Below are 20,948 nucleotides of genomic sequence, written 5' to 3'. Positions count from 1 at the left end.
ATCCATTTCTAGAGGTAGAAGGGGCGGGTAGGTGGAAGTAGAGGTGGCGCGGTGTCTGGGAGAGAGAAAAAGGGCTGGACCAATAGGTGCCCAGAAGAGGCGGGCCCAGAGGTCTGTTGATTGGTACTAGCAGTGGACCCTCCCCCGGGGTGGTACCGGAGGGGGGGTATGATGGGTCGAGGGGTGTGGCTATGCGGAGGCGAGATGACCGGCAGGATCCTACCCCAATGGGCTGCAGAGTGGTTACTGTGTGGGTGACGGACAGACCCTTAGGCCAACGGGTGGCCCTAAGTGTCTGCGGTCTAGCCCAATGGGGCAGCGCCGGGGCGGGGCCGCAGCTCGGGTTTAATGAGACTCCATTGGGCTGTAATCAGTGTCATGTCGGATTCATGTCAACGACAACAACAGGGGGACACAAAATGGCGGCGGCTTAGCTCCTACCCCTGGCGGCGGCGGCAGCGGTGGCGGAGGCGACGGCACCTCCTCCAGGCGGCAGCCGCGGCTTCTTTCTCAGGCAGCGGCAGCGCCCCCAGCAGGTGCGGTGACGGTGGCGCGCGGCCAGGTCTGTCACCCACCCCGCGCGTTCCCAGGGGGAGGAGACTGGGCGGGAGGGGAGCGGGCGGGGGGGATATCGGGGGCTTGTGACGCCCCTCCCACAGGCCTCTGCGCGAGGGTCACCGCGGGGCCGCTCGGGGTCAGGCTGCCCCTGAGCGTGACGGTAGGGGGCGGGGGAAAGGGGAGGAGGGACAGGCCCCGCCCCTCATCGAGGCCTCCAGGGCAAGGGGCGGGGCTCGAGGATGGAGGAGGCGGGGCGATATGGGGTGGGGGCGGGGCTCGGGTGGTCGGAAGGCGGGGGTTTGGAGGGGTTTTCTGAGTGGGAGAGACCCAGTAGGAACGGTGGGGGGCCAGTGAGTGTCTGGGAAGTACACGCCCAGTGAGGGGGTGGGTGGGAGGGGAAAGTGGAGGTGTGCAGGCAGGTGCAGAGGGGAGAGAGGGGAGAGTGGGAAGAGTGCAAAATTGGAGATGTGGAAGGGGAACCGAGGGGCAGGTGAAATGGTGCAGAAGGGTGAGATTACAGTTATCTGGGGGCAGAGTAAGAATGGATTTGGGTGTGGTAGATGTGGAGTAGTGTTGAGAAAGCGATGCAAAGTAGATATTGGATTGGAGAAAGTATTGGGGAAACTGAGAAACATGTACAGTTACTGTGCTGGGAAGGAGGTATGTGGGTGAACTGGCATGTTGGAATAGGAAGGTTTGCTAGCTTTGGGGAATAGGAAGCATTAAAAAAAAACATGCAGGGATGGGACGGATATTCTTGGGAGTCTCTGAAAGGTAAGGCAGCACAGCAGACTTAAATGTGAAGTGAGGCTACTTAGAACTTAGATATACGCAAAATATATCTAGCAGAAAATCTCATGGGGTCAGGGGATTAGAAAGGGTGACAGGTGTGAAGAAAGATGGGTGGGGCTGGGTGAATGTGATTTAGACTGCACCCAGAGTGAGGATGGGGCAGCAGAGAAAGGTGTTAGTTTGGGATATAGGGTTGTTTGATAGGCTGGATTTCTTGGGTGTAACTTGAGCTGGGGTCAGGAAAGGGGGAACAGGGTGTCTGTCTCAGAAGGAGGCTCCCTGTGTACTACCTCGGGAAAGGGCATTGTGTAGTTTTGAACTTGTAAGTACTTTGGTCTGAGGTGAGTGCAGGGAGTGGTGTGAGACAAGGGGCAAAGGCAGAGGAGGGGTTAGATTACAAACGTGGAAAATAGGAAAAGAGAACCAATGAAACAAGTTGGGGGTGGAGGTGCCCAGAAATTCAAGGTAAAGAGAAAGAGTATATGAAGACTCTTCCATGTAGGGACAGGAGGTGGGAGTAGATAATGGGAATGTTGGGATAGTTATGTGGTACTCCAAAAAAGGTATGTGTTTGTTGGCTTGTTTGTTTTGTATGACTATGAGTAAAGTACATTCTTCCTGTCTGTGTACCCTAGATTTTCTGGGATAGACCTGAAGTAAAACACTCCATTCTTTTTTTTTTTAATCAATTTATTTATGTATGTATTTATCTTTGACTGCATCGGGTATTCCTTGCTGCACGCTGTCTTTTGTTAGTTGCTTGGAGCGGGGGCTGCTCTTTGTTGTGGTGCGCGGGCTTCTCATCATGGTGACTTCTCTTGTTGTGGAGCACGGGCTCTAGGCGCGCGGGCTTCAGTAATTGTGGCACGCAGGCCCATTAGTTGTGGCTCAAAGTCCTGGAGCGCAGGCTCAGTAGTTGTGGCGCACGGGCTTAGGTGCTCCGCGGCATGTGGGATCTTCCTGGACCAGGGCTTGAACCCGTGTCCCCTGCATTGGCAGGCGGATTCTTAACCACTGTGCCACCAGGGAAGCCCTCCATTATTTATTTATTTTTTTGTGGTATGCGGGCCTCTCACTGTTGTGGCCTCTCCCGTTGCAGAGCACAGGCTCCGGACGCACAGGCTCAGCGGCCATGGCTCACGGGCCTAGCCGCTCCGCGGCATGTGGGATCTTCCCAGACCGGGGCACGAACCTGTGTCCCCTGCATTGGCAGGTGGGCTCTCAACCACTGCGCCACCAGGGAAGCCCCATTTTTTTTTATTCATAAATTCTTCACACATTTATCAAAATGAATGGGGGCAGGTTTTTTTTTTTTTTCATGTTTTTAAGAAGGAAAGCATAATGCATGTTTCAGTAAAGGTTAAGATTCTTACCTGAGAACTTATACTTAGGGTTGAAGGTTGAGAAGGTGAAGCGATGATTAAAGAAAAAAAGCAGAAGAAAAGATAGAGGCAGAGGAAGGTTTTAACATTAAAGGAGGAACTTAGGGGAATGACTGGCTGGTGGTAATGACACGGTCCGTTGAAATTTTGCCTACCAGCCAAACCCAGGCCTCTGAGTAGAGTGGATGTTATGTCATTGCCGTTACACCAAATGTTTGTCTCTGCACTGCTTGTCAGATGTAAGGCACAACAGGAATGAAAGGTAAAATAGGGTGAGTATTGGAAGGTAGTTGAGAAAGTTCCATAAATAATGTTAATGTACTTCTGAAACTTTTATGGACTTTCGAATACCAGTTAAAAGACTTAGCCAACCGATATGGCTTTACTAAATGCCAGGGTTCCTCACAGGTGACTTTTCAGTCTCTTAGATAGTTCTCGACACAATAGTTTCAGTTTTCGTGCATACCGTGTATACGGATGCCTGTAGTTTTATCAAGCGAGAGAAAAGGAATTGTTTTATGAAAGCAGAGATGTGTGAGCTGTAGTGATCCATCTTTGCTTATAGAACAGTAAATGACTAGTGGATGGGAGAAGTGTGAGGAAGGGATATTTCTTCCCTGTAATGCTTTAATTTGCATTTACAAAGCACCTTTTTTTAGGACTCCCACAATCTTCCACAATTTTTGTATCATCCATTCCACTCTTGCTGGATATTTGTGAACTAAGCTGCTGTGAGTGTTCCCGTATCCGTCATCTGGTGTGCACGTGCACAGTGTCTCTGAGGTGTACACCTAGGAATGGAACTGCTGGTTCACAGGCAGCGTGACTGTTTATGCTGGTTTATGCCCATTGTCCCGGTGTAATTAGTAGTATAGCACCTTTAATTCTCAGCAGTGTCTGGATTTGGATGATGAGCTGTATGGTTGCCCTAGTCACGGGCTATGCTTGTCTTCAACTTTACTAGGTACCAGTCAGACTGTTTTCCAAAGTGTCGTACCACGTTATACTCCCTCCAGTATATTATCTCATATATATATACGATCCCTGGCTTCTCGTCCTCCTCAACTTAGTTTTTTCAATTTAGGCAATCTGGTAAACTTTGCATTTACTTGATTAGTAAGGAGGTTGAATAGCTTTTCATATATTTATCAGCTACCTGGATTTCCTCCTTTGTAAAGTTCCTGTTTAAGTCGGCCCTCACCCCCACCCGCCTTTTTGTAAATTGGTCCTTGTGTCTTTCATTGCTAGAAGTTCTTTATTTACTCTGGATACAAATTCTTTGTCCTGTGTGTGTGTTGCAAATGCCTTCCATTCTCTGGCTTGCCTTTTCACTCTCTTTTTTTTTTTTTTTTTTTGCGGTACGCGGGCCTCTCACTGCTGTGGCCTCTCCCTGTTGTGGAGCACAGGCTGCGGACACACAGGCTCAGCGGCCGTGGCTCACGGGCCCAGCCGCTCCGCGGCATGTGGGATCTTCCCGTACCGTGGCACGAACCCGTGTCCCCTGTATCGGGAGGCGGACTCTCAACCACTGCGCCACCCAGGGAAGCCCTGGTTAGTGTTTTTTGTGTCTTGTTTTAAGACTCTTTTCCTACCCTCAGGTTAAGTAGATATTCTATCAGTATTCTAAAAGCTTTACTGACCTTAAAAGATGTATGATTATGAGTCAAATACACTCTTTTGACCCCATCCTCGCCATTACAAATCTGTTTTTGCTTTTCTTCACTTTCTTCTGTTCTCTGTCTTGAATTTTTACTTGTCTGCAACTATAACTAAGAGCCAGGTGCTGACTTTCCCTGTCTCATAGGAGAAAATGGTCATATAGACGGAAGTTCAGCCAGGTTAGATTTTACAGGTCTCCAGCTGACTGTATTGCCCTTTTTCCTTTTATGAGCTAGCATTTTATTGTGTTCCTGCTATGTGTCTGCCACCATCCTTGGTTCTTTCATATTTGTTATCTCAATTATTCCTCTTTACAGTTCTGCAAAACTGTACATTTTTCTCATTTTTACAAGCAGGAAGACAGACTTAGATTGATTCAGTAACATGTCCAATATCCCACAGTTTAGGTAGCTGACAAGGTGGGGACTTGATTCCTGAGCTCTCTAGATCCATCCCATCATAGCACATCACCTTGTTAACACAAGCCTGTTTGATAAGATCCAAAACCGATGAGAATAACTTTCTTTTAATGTAATATGTGCTACTTTAAGCACTCATAGAGATAATTATTGTGAAACCGGATAAAACTGTTGACCTCTCTGTGTATGTTAAAATAGGTAGAGTAGTGCGTGGACCTTAAGAGGTCCTTGGATGGGCAGTAGAGGTTCTGTAAGCCCTTGAAATTGTATGCAAATGTCTGTATGTACATGTGTTCCTTTTAAAAAATAGATCTGTAATTTTCTTGAGATTCTCAGAGGGCAACCCTAATGTGTTTTAAGGCTTCACTGGATATCCTGTTTGAAGACATCTGTGATAAAGTTAATGCAGAATTCTGAAATGATGTGTATTTTCAAAATAATCTTTAAAAAATTCAGATGTCAGATTTTTTTCTTAATATGTCATTCTCAGTCTTTGTCATTAAAACCCAGCTAAAGCTCATCTGAGAGTTGGAAGAAAACTAGGATTGAATAGCAATTTTTAAATGCCAAAAAAGATATTCTAAATTTAGTTGATTATTTCATAAGTGAAAGTGCTTAGTTATAATATCATCATTACTAATCAGTGTACCCTGGCTCCAAAGGCCTGATGACTTCACATGACTTTTCATCTTGTCTCTAAAATCCTCTGTTTTACAAGGGATCAAATTTCCTGTGAGGTTCCTAACAGTGTGATTAAAGTTTAGAGACTGAAACTGTTGAGCACTTAAATGCAGGGATGACTATGCAAACGTAATTCATGGGCTTCACCAGGAGATTTGGGACATGTCTCTACTAATTTATGATGATGATATTGAAATTAATCTTTGCTAGGGATTATGGAAGCCATAATAGTTTATTGATGGTTCAGTTATTGTTTGTTGAAGCAGATTTACACAATTATAGTTTAATGACATAACAAGGATATTGTCAACTAGGAGCGCATGACATGAAAAATTAAACTTCCAATTAATCTAATATGTATTAGTTGAAATGATAATTTTCATGGTGATTTAGCCTCTTAGAAATCCTTGGAAAACATTATTAGCTTATGAATTGAAAACTCTCTATGTTAATGAGTAGTGAGAAAGAACTTAGTATTATTATCAAAAGATGGGGAATTAAATATTCAATTCAGCTAACATTTATGGAGTGCTACTCTGGGCTTGCTGCTGAGTTAGGCTCATAAATATAAGTTGAACACGATTGATATGTGGAGAGAGGAAATACTGGTTGCTTTTGTTTGTTCCTTCAGTCATACTTCCCTCCAGCCTATACTGGATGGATACCATTGCCAGAATTATTCAAACGTTCAACAGATTTGTGTGTGCGTGCATGTGTGTGTGTGCTTGCACTCCACTATACCTTATTGTGTCACTACTCCTGCAGTGGCTTTCTGTTACTTCATCTGTCATGTTCACACGCCTCAGCCTGGCTTTTGTCACAGCCAGCTTTATTTCTTATTCCTCTTCAACACATCCCCACTCCAGGCATGCACATGGATTAGGTATCCCTTTAGTCTGACAGCTCATTCTTAGCTCTGTGCCTTCTCCTAGATTCCCTTCATTCATTTACTGATGCATTCATTTAACAAATAGGCATTGAGCCCCTCTTATGTTAAGTTGTGGTCCTGGGAAGTCTTGGGGCACGCCAAGATGAATCAAACATGAGTCCTGTTCTTAAGAATTGTACAGTCTAGGGCTTCCCTGGTGGCGCAGTGTTTGAGAGTCTGCCTGCCAATGCAGGGGACACGGGTTCGAGCTCTGGTCTGGGAGGATCCCACATGCCGTGGAGCAGCTGAGCCTGTGAGCCACAACTACTGAGCCGGCACGTCTGGAGCCTGTGCTCCGCAACAAGAGAGGCCGTGATAGTGAGAGGCCCGTGCACCACGATGAAGGGTGGCCCCCGCTCGCCGCAGCTAGAGAAAGCCCTGGCGCGGAAACGGGGACCCAACACAGCCAAAAATAAATAAATAAATAAAAGCCATTTCTAAAAAAAAAAAAAAAAAACACTACTCAAAAAAAAAAAAAAGAATTGTACAGTCTAGTAGGGGAGATGAGGTCCGTGTATGAGTAAGCAAAATACAAAGTAGAAAATGAATGCCAAATAATAAGAAAGCTAAAAGCTTCCTGTTAGACAAAGTGATGTAGGGCTTCTGAGAAGGTATCTGTTTGCACTGGGCCACAAAGGATTTGAATTGGGGTGGAGAGGCCAGGCAATTGTCCAAGTTCTGCCTTGTCTTTCAAGGTCCAGTTTAAGTCCTCTCCGTCCAAGGGATGTTCTACCCCTCCACACTCAACAAGGAATAGTCACGGTTTTTTTCAGACATTTTTCCTTCTGTATTCAGCGGAACCCTTTCTTTGAAGTGAATCTTATGGAGAAGCCCATTATACATAGAATAGTTAAGGTAGAGATCTTTGTTTGGTGCAAAGGATTATGGTGGCCCTAGTGTTTAACCCACAAGGGCACCTTCAGGTGGTGCCCAAACCCAAGGCACTTTCTTACAAGAGATCCAAGGAGCCTAGTTTGAAAACCAATGGAGAGACAGGAAAGTGTTTAGGTTTTAGCATCTGAATTAAAATCTTTCATGACTTAGTGGTCTGAGGTCTTGACCTTCAGGAATCAGTTTTTCTTTTGCAAAATGCGGGCAACAATGCTACCTTACAGGGTTATTTTAAGGTTTACTGATAATCTATGTAAAGTGCCTGGTCTACAGTAGGTGTTGGACAATGGTTGCTATTATTATAGTTTAGTGCTTTATTTCTTTTTTAAAAAAATAATTTGGGGTGAAATTCACATAACATAAAACTAACCATTTTATTTTATTTATTACTTATTTTTATAAATTTATTTATTTATTTTTGGCTGCATTGTGTCTTTGTTGCTGCACGTAGGCTTTCTCTACTTGCAGCAAGAGGGGGCTACTCTTCGCTACTCTGCGCGGGCTTCTCATTATGGTGGCTTCTCTTGTTGCGGAGCTCGGGCTCTAGGTGTGCAGGCTTCAGTAGTTGTGGTGCATGGGCTCAGTAGTTGTGGCTTGCAGGCTCAGTAGTTGTGGCGCACAGGCTTAGTTGCTCCGTGGCATGTGGGATCTTCCCGGACCAGGGCTTGAACCTGTGTCCCCTGCATTGGCAGGCAGATTCTTAACCACTGCGCCACCAGGGAAGCCCAAAACTAACCATTTTAAAGTGAACAATTCAGTGACATTTAGTATATTCACAGTGTTGTGTGACCACCACCTCTATGTAGTTTCCAAACATTGTCATCATTCCAAAATAAAATCCTTTACCCATTAAGCAATTTTTTTCCTAACCACTTCCCCCATCCCTGCCTAGGCCCCACCAATCTATCTTCTGTTTATAGCTTTATCTGTTCTGGATGTTTCCTATAAATGGGATTATTATGATACGTAACCCTTTGTGTCTGGCTTCTTTCACAACGTATTTTTGAGGTTCATCCATGTTGTAGCATGTATCACTGCTTCATTTCTTATTATCACTGAATAATATTCCAATGTATGGATATATCACATTTTCTTCATCCATTCATCTGTTTATGGATATTGACCTTTTTCCACTTTTTGGCTATCGTGAATAGTGCTGTCATGAACATGAGTGTACGTGTACTTATTTGAGTACCTGTTTTCAGTTCTTTGGGGGTGTATACCTAGAAGTGGAATTGTGGGGTCATACGGTAATTTTATGTTTAACTTTTTGAGGAGCTACCAAATGGTGCTTAATCGCTTCTTATACCCACAGCATCTACCATAGGGCTGTACTCACAGAACAACATCTCACTAAATATTTGTTGGTTGTTCTTTGATTAGTATTTATAACCTCACCTCCCAATTCACGTTTTGGGCCTTGAGCATTAATTTTAAGGGAAATAGATGCATCCAGGACTTGAAAGTTAGCCAGTATCACCGTATGGATGTATCTGATTGTTGTCAGACAGCAGATATTTGTTCACCGAGGATGCTGTTTGGAGCAGCTGTGCTAATGCTCTGTGGTGGGTGGTTACAGAAGCAAAGTTAAGGTCCCTTCCCTTCAGCAGCGTATGTTCTGTTTCAGAAGATATTGTTAAGATTTGTGGATCCTCACTCAATTACATAGCAGGCTATGAAAAAATCCAGGAGCCTATGAAAGTGAGAGAGCTAAAAATAACTGTTAGCAAGCGAAACTCAGGATGACAAAAGAGTAAACTCTACTATTAATCTTTATTTTTTTCTACCACTGTTTTTGGCTCATCCACAATCTCATGACACGAGTGTTATGACATTGATTTTGAAACAACACACATTAGCAAAAGCTTAGAGGAGGCTTCACATATTATTTATGATCCAGGGTATTTTGACTCTTCTTGTTGCTGACATGTGTATTTATGAATAGTGTTGATATTTATATAATACTAATGAAGCCAAAAGCTCAGTGTTGGACTAAGCATTTCTCTAGATCTGTTTAGAATAGTGTGTAATGAGTGATGTAAATAGTGTTTTACTATAAGACTGTATGATACAACCATATAATTTACTGATGTTATTTTGTAGTTAAAAATAAAATGATTCAAAACCTTAGAAAATAGAATAATTTAATTTTGATGTAACATGAGTCCCCAGAATTAATTTGGAATGACTTATTCTCATTTTGATAGGCTTTTAGTCCAACTTTCAAGTTTTTATAGAAAAAAATGAAAAGAGAATAATGGTTTTTAGGGTTGTACTTGTAATAGAATATGCTGTCTACGTATGAAACAAATCCTAGGGCTCTGGAAAAGAGAAGTGGTATGGATAATTCTGAATCAGGGGAAGAAACATTTCTATTTGCCTTTTGAATGAATTATGCATATTTTTCCTTAGATTTGTCTTTCTAGTTAGATACTGCTTAGACTAAAATTAAATTGGTTTTCAATCTATTCTGTTAGCATATACCAATTTACAGTGGGGCCAGTGGGATGTCAGAAACAAACCAGCCTAAGATTAAAAAATTTGCAGTGGATAATATACAAAGTGGATAATATACATGTGTTTAGTTGAGAATTGGCTGCAGATAAGAGACTTCTGATTTTGTTCCACTCCTAGCTCTGTGTGTGTGTATGTTTTTAACACTGATCCGGCTTGTAGCGAAGAGCTGCTGTGTTACATCTGTTTCTGCCTAGTTAACTCTGTTGGTTGGTGTCAGATGAGAGCTAATTTTGATATTAAATTGAGGAGTGGGGTGTGTGTCTGTGACCGCGGGAAGGGAGAAAGGGGATCCAAGGTTGCTTGGTTGTTTTGTACACTATCAAAGTGCAGCTATTCACAGTGTTGTTTTACATTTATTTTTTGCCTTTGAAGTAAAAATGATCATTACTGCCCTGAAATGTGACCTGAACAAGCACGTACTTACTATTGTGGAAAATGGTGCATCCTTCTCTTAGGTGCAGTTATTGGCCATATCTTGATAGTTCAATCAGTACCTAGATGCCAGGTGACCTTTGGGACAAATAGTGAATGTTGCCTGGGAAAGTTAATATTGATCTTTAAACAATGTTCGACTTTTTTTTTTTCCTCCAGACAAAATGTTATACCTGCCTGGCTATTTGAGTAATAGTGGGATTTTTTATTTTTTAAATGATGGAATTCTTTTTTAGACTCCATCACAAACCTGATTTTTTAAAATGCGGAAAACAGGTCTGGCCTTAAAGAAGAGTGAAAGTTTACTTCTTTAGGCACTCGCTGTGGGGCTTCATGTCCTGTCCTGAATTCCATGTTCTTAAATACCCTTTAGTGGTATGAAAGAGCTAACATACCACCAAACATAGTATACCAGTAAATTCACTGCAGCTGTTTGGATTGAATAGTTGTGGAGATCCATAGATGGTTGCTGAATTTTAGGGATGTCCTTATGCCCAAATTAACATTTACATTTTTTTCTTTTGGCAGATTTGCCTGAAGATCTGGACAATCTTCTTTTTTGTCATGGACTGTTAAAACACTTGGAGTTCCAATTCTGGTATTTTCCCTTGTTTTATTATATTTTTAAGATATAAAATGTCAGTCTTGTTGAAATGTGTTGGTAATGGAGATGAACAATTCTTTTGATTGTGGTTAAGATTGTGGTAATAGCTTGTCATGAAGGTATATTTTAAGTGTTTATTAGTTATGAAATGTGTTTTGTTTTAATGTATGTTCATTTGCTTGTGTAACCAAAATGCCTGAAAGCAACTTTGCAATATTGGATACTTTTCTGTGACCTCTTTTCCTGCTTCCTGCAGTTGTATTTTGTGCAATCAAATTAAATTAGTTGATTCATCCTGAATAAATGATGAAAGATGAAATAATTATTTGGACATGGTGAAATGTCTTCTAATGAAATTTTGCCCCAAACCATTTTACCTTGGAAAGATCAGCTTCCTGTTTTAAACTTACTAAAGCAGAGTGATTCCTGTGTTCTATCGTGAAAGTGGTTGCACTATGAAAGCCAATGATTTCATTCCTAAATACACCTTGTTCCAAGTCTAACAGTCAGTAATTTATATAATGACACAAAGGGGAGTGCTTATTAGATTTGCAGATGACATAGATGACAGAATCAAGATTCAAAACAATTTTTAACAAGTTGGAAGACAGACTCAAACCAACAAGATGTACTTGAACTGTGATAAAATTTTAAAATCCCAGCATTTAAATTTGCATAAGGAAGAGAATGAAAAGACTCGGCTTGACAGAATTTTTGAAAGAATATCTGGGATTTTCAGTTGGACTGCCTGCTTGGCATGAGCCAGTTGTATGGCAGGTCTGGTAAGGAAGTTCATGTTACCTTGGGTTGCATTTATAATTGGATAATGCCTGGAATGCCAGATTTTAAGATGGGCATTAGCCAAACTAATGAGTGACCAAGAGGAGGAGGTGCTTGGAAACCTGTGATAATGTGGGCATGTTAAGGAACTGGGATATGAGTGGTCCAAGGTGGGGCTGGAGGTAGAATGGGATTTGATTGTAGCAGTTTTCAAAAGATACTTGTTTTCAAGTATATGAAGGCTCCTCATAATTAAAGAATTTCTTGAGATTGTTCCAGGGGAACTAGGACTAGTGGGTAGAAGTTATGGGAAGGCAGATTTTGGCTCCTGTGAGCAGGAAATATATTACAGTTAGAGCTGTCCAACAGTGGCATGAGCTGTCTTAAGAAGTGACAAATTCCTAATCACTGGAAGTATTTTGAGACTTTATGGCCTATCTGTTGGGGATATTGAAAAAGGGATCTTTTACTGTTTAACTAGAGGTTGGACTGGATAACCTCAAAGGTCCCTTTAGCCCCAGGTTTCTAAATCTGAGGGGAGAAAAATGGAGTGAACCTACAGCTTACTGATTGCAAAAAGGACAATCCTTTTTAAATTGCCTCTTTCAAGCTGACTGAACTAGTATAGTTCAATGGCCTAATTGTTTTCAGCAACAGAATCTTTGAGAGCAAATGTTAAACGCTTCAGTGTATCTGGCTAAAGTTTTGAGGAAAGACATTATTTTCCCCTTTGAGGTACATTAAATGTAAGTAAACAACCAGAGATAACTTTAATTTTATATTTTATGAGACATTTTTCAGAGTGTGTAGACATTGTATTGGATGGAAGTGATGATAGCTACTATATACTGAATATTAGATACTGTGTTCACTTAATTCTCTCAACAATCCTGGGAGGGATATACTGTTATTTCCCTACAGGTAAAGTGATGGAAATGTTAAGTCATTTTCCCAGGGTTTCTCTGCTAGACATTGGTACGACTGGCATGCATACTATTAGTCTAATTGCAGAGGCGGAACTAGCTAGAGCAGGCAGTCATGGCTCAGGTGAAGATAGCACTGACTTAGACTTTAGAATAATGGCATTTGAGCCTTGAGTCTACTACTGACTGTTATCCTGAGTGAGTTCCACCTTCCCCTGAGCCTCAGTTTACCCATTGAGTCATCCTGCAGATTACATGACAAGTTATACGCAAGCACACCCTGTAAACTTTAAACTATAAGAAAGAGTTAAGATGTGGATATTATCTGTGAAGAGCAAGGTTAGAGCCCAGATATGACCCAGCTCCCAGGCCAGGATGCTTTGGCCTGGTGCTCTTGGCAGGTGTACTCAATACCAGATTGGAGACCTAGGGGATTTTTGTGTACACCAGGAGGTTCTCAGAGAGCAGTATCACTCCCTACCTGGTATCAGATTTGTACAAACCTTGCTCGAATTGAGCAGTTTCATGAGCTAACTGGGTAGTAAGACACCTAGAGTTTTCCATTGTGCGAAAGGTGACCGGTTATGTTACTACATTAGTTTCAGTTTTCCAACCTGTGGGTTAGAGAATGTCACCAACCCTCTTCAAAGGGATGGGAAAACATGATTCTGTAGAAATGGCTCAATGGGAAATTTTCTTACTTGTGAGACTTGGGAAATAGAATGTTTAGCTGAAATAGAAGAATCAGGATCATTGCTTTTTTTTTTTTTTTTGGCTGCACCGCACATCTTGCAGCATCTTAGTTCCCCAACCAGGGTTAGGGATCAAACCCAACCCTGCCCCATGCAGTGGAAGTGCGGAGTTCTAACCACTGGACTGCCAGGGAATTCCCTCTTTTTTTTTTTAAATGATTAAATGAATTTATTAATTTCTTTAATTTGGTCAAAAGTATCCATCAAAAATTTTCAGCAAGCATCATTTTAAATGGTGAAATGTTAGCACTATTTCCTTTATAATCAGTAAAGGATGAAAATAATCATGATCACTACTGCACTTCAACAGTGTGCTGAATGTACTGATTAGTAAGACAAGAGAAAACATCATTCTAAATGGTGACTCTACATTTTTTACATTAAGTTTAGGAACAAGACAGAAATGCCTACAATTACTATTATAGTTGACATTTTTTTGAGGTTTAGCAAGGGGAGGAAGACAACAACATAAAGCAATCAATATAATTATTGGAAGAGAAGTAACAATATAATTGTATACTTAGAAAAACCAAGAAAGTATAGAAAAACAATACTAGAATTAATGAGCTATTTTGGTAAGATGGCTAAATACAAATCAAACATTAAAGAAATAGCTTTTCTATGTTAACAATAACCAGAACAAAATGGATATTAGTAGCATATTCCACTTACAATAGTGACAAAAGTCTAAAATATTTAGAAATAATTTAATACAAAAGGCATAGAATCAATATAAAAACAAAACACTACAAAATCTCTCCATCTTTTTTTTTTAAGTTTCAGATTTTTTGCAGTAAGTTTAATATACTTCCATCAAATTTTTTGCATCATAGACTTATTCTTTGATGTTGATTTTATGTTTATAGTAGACATATATCTTGAACCACTGTCATGTAATTTTATTAATTTCAATAAAGGTTATCCATTAAATATATAGCTTAGATGTGGTCTCTTAAATGCCCCATGAATAACTCATATAAATAACGTGTAAAATCCTAAAAGAAATTCCTTCTCAGGCTGTGACCCAGTTTCTGGTTGGCAAATATAGTCGCTCTGGCTTTGTTACATAATACCTGCCTGTCATTACTTCTGTGGTCATTTTGCATCTGAAAAGGTAATACTAAAGAGTCTTTTAATTTATTTTTAGAAGTTTCATTATTAAGAGCCTTTCCCCCCTTTTTAATCCTTTAAGGTCTTGATTTCCTGTTTAAAGATGTTCTTCACCCGAATGCAGTTTTTCCTGTTGGTCAAATAAGACAACTATCAACATTGCCTGTTTGTCCTCTTTTTAATCTCTAAAGGATGGATGTTTGTAAGATGTTGCTTACTTAATATGGTCTGGAATACTCTGGCCGTTTGTTGAATTGTAAATGACTTTCAAATGTGCAAGTTCTGTTAAATACAAGGAGAACCTCTATGGGTAACTTTTGTACTGAAGAAGTCATTTGTCAACCATGGTAAAACTTGCAAACCCACTTTATACAGAGTGGATTCTTGAAGCTATACAGAAAATAAAAAAGCAAAAGCAAAGGCCCTCTGAAGAGAGAATCTGCCATGCAGTCAGCACTTCCCATGGGTTGGATAAGAAGACAGTCTCTGAACAGCTGGAACTCAGTGTTCAGGATGGCTCAGTTCTCAAAGTCACCAACAAAGGCCTTGCCTCCTATAAGGACCCAGACAACCCTGGGCGCTTTTCATCAGTTAAACCAGGCACTTTTCCTAAGTCAGCCAAGGGGTCTAGAGGATCATGTAATGATCTCCGCAATGTGGATTGGAATAAACTTCTGAGGAGAGCAATTGAAGGACTTGAGGAGCCCAATGGCTCCTCCCTGAAGAACATAGAGAAGTATCTCAGAAGTCAAAGTGATCTCACAAGCACCACCACCAACCCAGCCTTTCAGCAGCGGCTGCGACTGGGGGCCAAACGTGCAGTGAACAATGGGAGGCTACTGAAAGACGGACCGCAATACAGGGTCAACTATGGAGGCTTAGATGGCAAAGGGGCTCCGAAATACCCCAGTGCTTTCCCATCGTCGCTCCCACCTGTCAGCCTTCTACCCCATGAGAAAGACCAGGTAAGTGCAGAGAGAATGTCAATACACTGTAAATATTGCCCATTTGACTTGTAGAGTTTCAGTTAAGTTTTATACAGACATAAGTTCTGAGTTAAGTGTGATAAAATAAAATGTTTTGCCTCAGAGCAGGCTTATATATTTTAAGAGGTATATATTGTTTTACAGTATAAATTGTTCTCTATTGTTTTACAACGTATTAAGGGCTTCCTCGCTGGTTGACTAAGAATTTAATGTGATGATTATGTGGTTTGTTTTTTAAACTATGATTGCTAATCCGTGGGTGCTTGAAGGGACCAGGATAGATAACTTTAATCTTCCTTCCTCAAGGCAGGATCATATATATTTCAAAAATCCAAGAAAGGCCATTATATGTTTTTCTCTTTTAAAATTATTATTTATTGTTTTAGCTTTGTGAGGTATAATTGATATATTTTTCCCTTTATTGTTATTTCAGAGAAGAAGGATCTATAGACTAATTATTTTAATACTGATAGTCTGTGCATTACTGGAACTGTTTTAATATGTGACCTAAATCCTGCCTGTTTCAATTTAAAGTCATTTGTTATTGTTCACTTCTCAGCAGGTGGAAGTAAATGTTTATTTTGTCTCATACTGTATCTTATAATCTTTGGTTTCTCTGGGCCTTCTGTCATTTCCATAATAGTTATACGTATATGGCAGATTTCTCCTTAAGTTACTGCTACAATTTAAAGTCTTTGGTTAAGTAGGATTTTCCTTTGTTTTATTTCAAAGCTATTGAAATTACTGCCCAAACTAAAACCAAAACAGAGCAGTAGCAAATTGTTTATAAAGGTTTCGGCCCTCCAGTTTGGGGGCTTGTTGTCTGTCCTTTGGGTGAGTGGATGCATTGATAGCAGTTAACTTTACACCTTGTAAGCCATTAGCCATTGTTGATAGAAAGGGTGATGGTTGTATGTGCTAACTGCATTTTCAGAAGTGATGGAAACAGTGTTAGGAAAAGCTGTGCTCCTGATGACTTGTTTTTCCTCTTTGGATACTGTTGCGCATAAGATAGACCCTGCTTCCCTTCTTGCCTTAAGCTGATAGAGGCCCAGTTCTACAAACTGGGTGGGACCAGGTGATTTGCCTTTCCACAGACCAATCGAAACCCTAGAATTTCTTTCTTTTTCTTTTTTTTTAAAATGTATTTTTTTAACATCTTTATTGGAGTATAATTGCTTTACAATGGTGTGTTAGTTTCTGCTTTATAACAAGGTGAATCAGCTATACATATACGTATATCCCCATATCTCCTCCCTCTTGCATCTCCCTCCCACCCTCCCTATCCTACCCCTCTAGGTGGTCACAAAGCATCAAGCTGATCTCCCTGTGCTATGTGGCTGCTTCCCACTAGCTGTCGATTTTACATTTGGTAGTGTATATATGTCCATGCCACTCTCTCACTTCATCCCAGCTTACCCTTCCCCCTCCCCATGTCCTCAAGTCCATTCTCTACGTCTACGTCTTTATTCTTGTCCCGCCCCTAGGTTCTTCAGAACCTTTTTTTTTTTTTTTACATTCCATATATATGTGTTAGCATACAGTATTTGTTTTTCTCTTTCTGACTTACTTCACTCTGTATGACAGACTCTAGGTCCATCCACCTCACTACAAATAATTCAGTTTCGTTTCTCTTTATGGCTGAGTAATATTCCATTATATGTGCCACATCTTCTTTATCCATTCACCTGTCAGTGAACACCTAGGTTGCTTCCATGTCCTGGCTATTGTAAATAGAACTGTAATGAACATTGTGGTCCATGGCTCTTTTTGAATTATGGTTTTCTCAGGGTATATACCCAGTAGTGGGATTACTGGGTCATATGGTAGTTCTATTTTTAGTTTTTTAAGGAACCTCCATACTGTTCTCCATAGTAGCCGTATCAATTTACATTCCCACCAACAGTGCAAGAGGGTTCCCTTTTCTCCACACCCTCTCCAGCATTTATTGTTTGTAGATTTTTTGATGATGGCCATTGTGACCGGTGTGAGGTGATACCTCATTGTAGTTTTGATTTGCATTTCTCTAATGATTAGTGATGTTGAGCATACTTTTGTGTGTTTGTTGGCAATCTGTATATCTTCTTTGGAGAAATGTCTGTTTAGGTCTTCTGCACATTTTTGGATTGGGTTGTTTGTTTTTTGATATTGAGCTGCATAAGCTGCTTGTATATTTTGGAGATTAATCCTTTGTCAGTTGCTTCGTTAGCAAATATTTTCTCCCATTCTGAGGGTTGTCTTTTCGTCTTGTTTATGGTTTCCTTTGCTGTGCAAAAGCTTTTAAGTTTCATTAGGTCCCATTTGTTTATTTTTGTTTTATATGTATGTTTTGTTTATTTATTTACTTTTGGCTGCATTGGATCTTTCTGCACGTGGGCTTTCTCTAGTTGCAGCAAGCAGGGGCTGCTCTTCTTTGCTGTGCGCAGGCTTCTCATTGCAGTGGCTTCTCTTGTTGCAGGGCATGGGCTCTAGGCACGTGGGCTTCAGTAGTTGTGGCTCGTGGGCTCAGTAGCTGTGGCTCGCAGGCTCTAGTGCACAGACTCAGTAGTTGTGGTGCACGGGCTTAGTTGCTCCACGGCATGTGAGATCTTCCCGGACTAGGGCTCGAACCCATGTCCCCTGCATTGGCACGTGGATCCTTAACCACTGTGCCACCAAGGAAGTCCCTCATTATATATTTTTAAATTTATTTGTTTGTTTTTGGCTGTGTTAGGTCTTTGTTGCTGCGCACGGGCTTTCTCTAGTTGCAGCGAGTGGGGGCTACCCTTCGTTGCGGTGCGCAGGCTTCTCCTTGCGGTGGCTTCTCTTGTGTTGGAGCATGGGCTCCAGGCACGTGGGCTTCAGTAGTTGTGGCGCACGGGCTTAGTTGCTCCGCGGCATGTGGGATCTTCCCAGACCAGGGCTTGAACCCGTGTCCCCTGCATTGGCAGGTGGATTCTTAACCACTGCGCCACCAGGGAAGCCCTAAATATTTTTATAAAAGCTTATGCCATCAGGAAAATCCTTAAGGGAATATAGAGCCATTTCTTGATGGCTTTGGATATCTGTTTTAAATATATATAAATTACTCTAAGGTATATTAAGCTTTTATAATTATCAGGTGCATGGACTAATTCAGGCAGCTTTAGGCAATTTAATAGCATGTTTTAATAATTTTGTGGTCCAGGGGAGTATCAACTTGTGATAGAGGAAATACTACAGATTTTCCACAGTCCCTTTCCTATCCTTCTCTTTAACCTTGCCCATCATTTCTTGACATCCTTATATTTTTTTCATACAGCATCTATACAGAAGTATTTTTAGTCTGAAGGAAGACTCATGTCTGAAAGTGTCTAGAATTGAGAACAGAGTGATTTATTGCTTATCATGCAGTTGTTCCTGCTCTTTTTATGGTGCTGATCTTTACATTGTCCAGTTAGCATCATCATATAACAAGGAAAGCTGAGAAAATATGTCCTAGAATTTTTATTTGATGAAATTTGGGGATTAGTTGTGTTGAGTAATCATAATCTAATTTTTAAAAAAGGACAAATAAACATAAATGAAAATCAGATTGCCGATTTGGCCAGAATGTATTGTACTGTTTCTATTGTATATTACAATAGCCTTTTCCCTTGAAAAATGTAATAAAAAGTACATCAGAATATATTGCCCTTTGAGATTACAAGGGGTAAATAGTTTAATACCCTGTAAACTTTCTAGGTCAATGTAATAGAAATTCTTAACCTGGGTCCATGAATGAGTTTGGGGTAGGTGGGCTAACAAATCCCCTGAAATAGAACAGTCGTTTGTATCCACACGTTTTCCTAGGTTCAGGGTCTGTAGTTTTTATCAGATTTTCAAAGGAATCTAAAGTGTCAAAGACCAATGTGAACATTTTTGTACTGTAGAAAATATTTTGAGTTTCTTATACTAAAACCATATATGTATGCTGGTTGCTGGCTTTTGATTATTATTGCTTCAGCTGTTGAACTTGGATCTATATGTCGATTAGTTGTACTATAGCTTCATGTATATAGGACTTGTTCTCGTATCTTTGAAAGGCAGATTATCATTGTTCTTGATGTGCTAGAGGTCTGTAAAATTCACATTGTGGGAGGACATTTATGGTATAAATGGCCACTGTACAGAGATGAAGTCATTCAATCACAATTAGCCAACTAATGGCTTTCAAGAAGCTGTTATTCTGGTTACCTTTGTTGAATAGTTTAATTGTAAAAAAGAAAATAAAAATGGTAAAAATAATAACATTTCTTAAGTGTTAAAATGCTGGCACTATTCCAGGTGCCTTACATTTACTGTCTCCTTATCACAATAACTGTGAGGGCCATAGATTATTATCCTTATTTTATAGATGAAAAACTGAGGCTCAAAGCCTAAGCAGTTTGTCCAAGGTCACTTTCAGAGCTGGTGCGTGGTGAAGCCAAGATTCTAATGAAACAGTCTGACTCCAGACCTCTTTACCAGTGGGCTGTATACTTGGTCAACAGGGGTGGCTTTTCATTAACAGTGAAAGTATCTCTTCCATTTCCTCAAATGCTTAGAAGCAGTTGTCCCCCAACAAATAGATTTCTGGCATTTTAAATTTGGTAGTTGCAATGAACTTAGTACAGTTTTTAAAGCAGGCACTATTTATAATATTAGCAGTATGGGAAAGCAGTAGGGAAAGTAGTAAATCTGTGTCTAATTAAATGTAACATCATGATCATTCCTATGCATGACTGCTAGGAGGAATACAATGCAAGTTAAAATAGAAGAGCTCCTTCCTTTCTGAAATGTAATTGCACATCTTCTGATAGTCTAGAATTCAAACTGGATATTACCATACTGGCTCCTTAGCGTAACTTCTTTGTATTTATTTAAGAAAGCTCTCTTTGGTGAGGTGATATGGAAATGAATTAAACCACTGAAGATAAAACTTTATCTTTGACTTGGTGAGGGAACTCCTAAAGGATAGTATTAGTGTTTCTCATTAAAAATGGTAAAGCTCAATTAGATCAGATTATGAGGACTTTGGAAAGTCAGATATTCTAAGACAGACTTCAGTTATTACTATACATTTTGTAGCATTAAGATTCCATTTGAACATTTGGGCTTTAGCATTTTTATAAAATCAGTTTGGTTCAATTTTAAACATTCCTTGGTATTTCACTTTATTGGGAATATCTTCCTAAAATTTATTAAGTGTCAAATCTTGGTATGTTTCTAGTGCCGTGCATAGTATGGGAACTCTCATTCTAGGCAGCTATAGTTGGAAAGAGAGACACTTCTTATACCAGGTAGGGCTTTTGATGTTTTTTTCTTGAAGAAATGAAATAATTGTATTACAATCTTATGAAAAACCTTCTAACGTAATTACCACAATGATACTGTCAATAAGAAAAAAATAAAAATGAGTTTCAGAAGGAGCACAGATGATCAGAAATGGGGCTGAGAGACAGAACTATATTAAAAATCACTTTTCATGGTCTTGGCCTGTTCAGTTGTTTATTCTATTTGTCCCCCACTTCCTTTTAGGGAGATATTTTATTAGG

The 20,948-nt window shown here is 40.4% G+C and overlaps 1 protein-coding gene across 1 annotated transcript in view; it reads left to right on the top strand.

The window, feature by feature from the left end:
- Positions 1-316: 316 nt before the first annotated feature.
- Positions 317-20,948, top strand: part of KAT6B (lysine acetyltransferase 6B) — a 180,131-nt gene continuing 159,499 nt past the window's right edge. The window contains 3 exon segments of the mRNA XM_060034750.1: positions 317-562; positions 10,788-10,857; positions 14,511-15,393. Of these exon segments, the coding sequence (XP_059890733.1) occupies positions 14,773-15,393 (621 nt within the window). The 5' untranslated portion in view covers positions 317-562; positions 10,788-10,857; positions 14,511-14,772.

The sequence above is a fragment of the Delphinus delphis genome, chromosome 16 (genome assembly GCF_949987515.2).
Source record: "Delphinus delphis chromosome 16, mDelDel1.2, whole genome shotgun sequence".
In the NCBI taxonomy this organism is placed as follows: domain Eukaryota; kingdom Metazoa; phylum Chordata; class Mammalia; order Artiodactyla; family Delphinidae; genus Delphinus; species Delphinus delphis.
This window is presented reverse-complemented; position numbering and strand designations above follow the sequence as displayed.